The following is a 6,110-nucleotide window of genomic DNA, read 5'->3' as shown; positions in this document are numbered from 1 at the left end:
AACCTCAATGTTAAGTCTAGAAACAGATACTGTTCCCTATTCTCCAATAAAAGACTTACTGGCGGAAAAAAAAACCCAGTGACTAGTAATCAGAAACCCTGGACCTCAGCAGTAGCAAATGTCTCTGCAGGAAGTGGGGAAAATCTGACTGTTCCTAGAAAAGGGTCCAAGCAGAGGAATGAAGAAGCTATACAAACAAGAAGATGAAAAGGTTAAGGAACTGAGGAAGATGAGTTACAGTACGGTAGTCTAGAAGAACAAAAGAGTTTCTACGGAGCCTTTCAAACCAGTCACTCATAATTACTCTATGCCCTTGGTGCATTTTCAGAACAGAGGTAAAAGCCCAGTAAATAAATAAATAAATAAACTAATAAAGCTAAAATAGTAATAGTAAAAAAGCAAGTGATCCCCGTTTTCAATATCAAAAGAACAAAGTACAGCACCCTTAGCCCATAAAGGTAAAAATAAAAAGGACTTGATTTTTCCTTTTTTCACTGCTTCAGGTTTCAGAAGCTGAAGGTGCTCTCTGAGCTCTTCCCAATGCTCGTTCAAATTAAACAAATATAACACGAAATGGTTTGGTGATGCCAAAAGAGGAGTTTGTCTTTCAGGAAAAGGCAAGACAATACATATTGAAACCTGAAACAAGCCTTGGCCAGGCTATGGGAGAAAGGGGTGAATAGTCAAGGAGGAAAAGAAGACTTTTAAAGTATGACTTCACTAGGCAAAGCCTGGTGGGCGCTCAGCTGTACTCAAGTCTGCTAGGAGAGACTACCTTGCAAAAGCAGGACTGTGAGCTTCGGCAGAAGGAAAGAGAATGATACTGCCTACAAAGGTCTGGAGAAAACAAGCCTACTGTGCTATGGATTATTTTCAATAGGGAAGCGAAGAGATGAAGGGAGATAGAACTTATTTTTCAGCAAGATACACAAAATTTTGCCAGCAGATTTTATGGGACATAAAGGTAAAGAGATTCTGACAGAAAGAAATCTAAATCAAGAAGGACCATACCAAGGAATAACAAAGGAGTTAAAAACATGTCTAACAGAAGTAATCGTTGTAATTGAGAGAATTGCTCAACCACATAAGGTCTTGCTGTTAGGAGACTATTCATGTATATTTAAACAAGACACTTCTTGCTGACTGAATCATAGAAATGACCTCTCCATGATATTGTGATCTTAAGTCATTTACCTGTAGCTTCTCCAACAAATCCATGTTTTGTCTCTTCAAATGACTGTTTGCCCTCTCCAGCTTCTCCAAGGGTTCACCTTCGTCACAGGGACTCACATTTTCCTGCAGCTCATCCTGCAGAACATGGTACTCTACTTCATAGGCATGGAGCTGTTTTGAAATATCCATCTCAAACACCTGTCATGAAAAAAAAACCCGATTCTTAACTACAATAGAGAGCACTTATTTCACATAACTATTTGGCTAAGAGGCAACTCTGCTTGATTAACTTAATGTTTTTTCCTCTTCCTCCCAAAAAAGTATTTTAAGGGGAAGTCTACAGTAAGAGCATTTTAGCATGTAAAGTTCTTATTGTAGCCATAATAAACCATAGACTTCAGAATAAATTGGATCACCACTTTTACAATTACCAAATACTATCTCTTACATCATCTCTGATGTATCAGTAGAAAAGTCTTATTTAACACAAGAATTTTGTAATATCACTAAATCTTATAATATCTTTCTCAGGAATATTAAGATGTCCAAGAAAAAAAATTTAAATTCAAGTCTCACCAGCTTGTGATGGGAGCAGGATCACACAATGAGTAAGAAGAACCCAGGAGTCATCAGATCTCCATCCTCAAAACTGGATCTCTTGACACCCAGTGCCCATTTATAGACTTTTATAAAAACACTTTTCATAGTTACAGTTTCCCTGTGCTCTATCTCTGCATCAAGATACACTACTTTCTTGTTGTGATGCTTTGGTGACAAAGCATTGTGAAGACTATGGAACTGAGCATCTAGCAGTCATGGGACTGTATGACCCTTATTTGTTTATACATCTAGTCACAGCCTCTCAGCTTCTGAAAGTTACCAAATAGTTTAGACTAGGAAGGGGAGGATGACTACACTGACATTAATTCTGTTCCTTGTTCTAAAGAATACAAACATTACACCGGCAGAAGACACACACAGGTCCCCTAACAAAACAAGTTCTGCACTATGTTCACTGTTCTTCAGGTAATTCAAATGAGGTAAAACTTTACATTACATATGGTGTTCAAGCCAGGCAAGTGCCGTTTTCTTGTGTGCAGCTACCCCGTCAATTCTTCATCTGGGTATTACAGTCCTGCATAATGTCTACATTTTTCTTTCATTATCTGCTATAAGAGGATGGTCCTGGGAATTATGATGCTGAGACAGCCAAACAACTCCACCTGCATCCAGTCTAGGTAGGAGCAATATGATATAGGCAGTCTACAAGTGAATGCAGATCCAGAAGGCTGCTCAGCATGAGACCACACCACAGGCAAGCGGGCAATCTTCCTCTCAGAGCTGAGCTGACCTGTGTATAACCACATCCACTTCTGCTCAGGCTACATAACCCATTCTTTACTCAATCAGACCTGACTGCACAAAGCCACTTCTACCATGCTCACCACAGCACAACTGCTCTGCAAACCATGCAGACCACAGGACAAGTGATTTAATTTCCAATAGTATCAAAAATATTGAACTACCATCTCTATCATTGCCAGAATCAGTAAATTGTGAAGACAGACACTGAAGTGCCTGAAACAGGTTTAGCAGGGCAGTCACAATCAGTGTGGAAATGAGGAAATTAAGATTTACATGTAATCTAAAAATGAATTCTTAACTGACAGCACCTCAAACATTCAAGCATTAACCCTGATACATTCATATGGCTTTGTTAACTGCACTCCTGCAGATGGACATGGTTTTCTAGAGCTCTTCTGTTATCTCTGAACTGCCACCTGAAGGGCGAAAACTGTTCACAGGTTCCAAGTTAAGGTATTACAATGAGACTCATTTCAATTTGCAGCTTCAATGCAGAGGAAAAGGATGTAGAGAGAAAAACATTCCAGCCACTGACAGTATTTCACAAGAAGCTTTAACAGGTGCTTTTCCTGTATCAGCACCAGTAATTCTTTGTTTTTCTTCTATTCTCATCCTCTGCCACAAAGTTGCAATGATACTGATGAAGTAACACTACTCTAGTCCTCCCTTCCCTTACCCAAGAAAGGCAGGAATCAATCCTGAGGGGCTTTTACTTCTGGCACCAAGCACCTGCCAAATGTGATCACTCCAAGGACAGCGTTGAGATGAGAAGGAGGAAGTTGCACAAGGACAGCCTAAAAGTGATCCCCCCAGAAGGACAGAAGCCACACACACAACAGAACAGCAAAAGCTTGCCTGACCTTGATTTTAATATGGATCATCAAAACAGGGCCTCTCCAACCTCCTAACTTGTGGGATTTTAAGTTGGAGGTGTCAGAAAAGTTCCTGTAGGGGTACCCAGCCCTGTGCAGCCAGAAATTCAAATTGTCAGGAGGAGAAGTTGCTGTGACACTGCCTCTTCCCACCATGACAAGTTGTGCTTCCCATCACAAACTGTTGGACTGCTCACCCACTAGCAGGGAGCAACAGCTGGGTTTAGGTTTGGGAAATAGGCTACTTCTACCCTTCCGATGGTGATGTGAAATTTATAAGCAAAGTCACGTTTTCCCAGCAGCTGGAGCACAAAAGAACATTTGTACTAAATGTTGAATTAGCAGCTAAAGTCTTGCTAAAATTGCAGTTCAAAATCCATTGATACTAGCTTATATCCTGTTTCTATACAAGTTACTGGGAAGATAACTCCTTTGTATTTCAAACCAAAAGGAACATACTGAGAAGACTTTTACCCCTACTTTAAGCACAATCTTTTAAAAGTAAACAAAGTGTGGGAAAAAAATGTAAAGAGAAAAACAACCTTACCTGGGTAATAATTTTTTCCATTTGAGGCTGAGTCATATCTGGAATAGTGGTTTTAAGAAAATCAACAATGTTCTCAAAACTCTCACACCCCATTATAGATGTTTCTTGACTGCTAAGTAGGCTCAGTGCTACTTTAAATATGACTTCTGTTCCTTGAAGAAAAATAATGTCTAAAAAAGAAAAGCATTAAAATATCTTTAAAACAAGGGCTAAAGTAATTGGATAAATATATATATATATATTTGCTGAGATGCTTTTCTTTTCAATCCATCATGCTGCAGATTTATTCAGTTCAGAAGTGCAATCTGTCTTATTTCAACATGAGGTTAAAGCACATAAAAGCATTTTCTGTCATCTTACAGATGTGAGAGAGCATTAAAGAACATACCACATGCTTGTTATGTCTGTAACCGTGATCTGCAATAAGCATTTCTTTACTGACTACCGTAGACTATAGGCTGCTAACTAATTGGTAACTGTTTTTAAGTGCATCTGTGACTGAAAAGCAATTGGGAAGTGGATCACAACAAAGTACTGACGCTTTACCATTTTCTACGGGGAGATGCCAGTTGCTAAAAACCAATCACGTAGACACCATAACCAATCATACTATTTTCAAAATGCATAGTGGTGATCACATTGGCTATAATTTAATCCCCAAACTCTTCTGATGTATAATCATGTGGATGTGAGTGGAAAGTCTGAGCTCTGAAGAAATCAGTAGACACAGACTGCACAGAAACTGGAAATGTGATCACAGTAACTAGAAACTTGGTTTCAGTAGCAGCAGAGGACTTGCAGTTACTGAGCTGAATGTAGCATTGAGCAGTTCAAATAAGCCTCCTGTGCTGCTGGCTCTGTTACACCACCAAGACCAGGGCTACACAACTGAACAAACTTCTGATACTGAGAGGTCACCCCTGGCTCTAATTCAGTATCACAGGGTAGCACCGGGACACTGATGAGGCAGCCACCTCACTCACACAGTTTCTAAAAGCCTCCCCTTCTCAAGTCTATGGTGTACATTTGAGCAGCACAAACATAAGTGTGTAATCTGCGATGACTAGACATTAACCATCTGTTCCTGTTATGTGACAAACGCCCATAAGACACTGAAGATGCAGGAATCCAAAGCATTAGGAAGTAAAACAACAGTGATTTTTAAGTTTTAAAATGGGAACATGCCTTGCTCAGCTCATTTACAGAGAAATGAATACTGATCCTCCCCACTCTTAAGAAACTTGTTTTCCAAATTCAAAGCCCATTGAAGGGGAAAAAAAAATAAGAAAGAAAAGAACACTTTAGCCTTGAAAAATAAATTTAAAAAAGAAAAAAAATAAAGAAGTGCTTGAGTGTCCCAGAATTCAATAATCCCACTGGGAAAGAGATGTATCAGTCACGTGAGTACCACCAAAAAACAGATACACCAATCATTTGTTCACCCAAAGAGCAGAGAGACTTTAACTCTGTAATGGAGAAATCACTAGGTCAAAAAAAAAATTAAAACCAATACCAACCAACGAACCCCCTTTTCCCCTCCAAACCACCACACCAAACAAATTAAAAACCTAACACACTCCAGTAATAAAACATGAGACAAGTCAAGCTGAATTTCTTAAAAGACAAAAGGTGCTATAGGAAAACAGAAAAATCAAAGGAAAAAAAGTCTGACTTAAGAGGAAATACATGACATAAGCTCCTAGCTTTGTGGTGCACAGCTGAGTCCAGTAAGTTTTACATTAATAAAAAAAAAAAAATAAAAATAAAAAATAAAAGCTGCATTACTAACTAGAGATTCGATTAAGCTGGCAGGTCTCACTGACAATAAAAGAATACAAAACCAAGTACTTGACATGCTGATAATGTAAACACTACAAAGCACAATCAATAAGTTTCTGTACTGGACATTATCTGAAGAGGAACATCCATGAAAAAACTATCTAAATGCAATAGGAGGCATACTAAGACTAGGAAACTCATATATATATATATATATATAACTAAATCAGCCTTTAAGTTCAAGTTTACTTTAATTTTTATTAGAAAGTACTTTAAAATCAGTTATTCAGAAACACTTCCTTGAAAACCAATGGCTTACCTTTTTTTAATTTGCAAGTGCAACAAGATTAACTTTTCTATAGACAAAGACTGAA

At 38.4% G+C, this 6,110-nt stretch overlaps 1 protein-coding gene across 2 annotated transcripts in view; it reads right to left on the bottom strand.

Annotated features, from left to right (window-relative positions):
• Window positions 1–6,110, bottom strand: part of TBC1D4 (TBC1 domain family member 4) — a 45,201-nt gene that overhangs the window by 720 nt on the left and 38,371 nt on the right. For both annotated transcript variants that reach the window (XM_010173343.1, XM_029086309.1), the window contains 2 exons: window positions 3,958–4,127; window positions 1,195–1,371 (listed from right to left, as the gene is read on the bottom strand). In XM_010173343.1, coding sequence (XP_010171645.1) covers window positions 1,195–1,371; window positions 3,958–4,127 — 347 coding nt within the window. The remainder of the gene's footprint in view (window positions 1–1,194; window positions 1,372–3,957; window positions 4,128–6,110) is intronic.

Source organism: Antrostomus carolinensis, unplaced genomic scaffold, assembly GCF_000700745.2.
Source record: "Antrostomus carolinensis isolate BGI_N321 unplaced genomic scaffold, ASM70074v2 scaffold768, whole genome shotgun sequence".
NCBI lineage: Eukaryota > Metazoa > Chordata > Aves > Caprimulgiformes > Caprimulgidae > Antrostomus > Antrostomus carolinensis.
The sequence above is the reverse complement of the archived record's forward strand: the minus strand, read 5'-3'. Positions and strand labels throughout refer to the sequence as shown.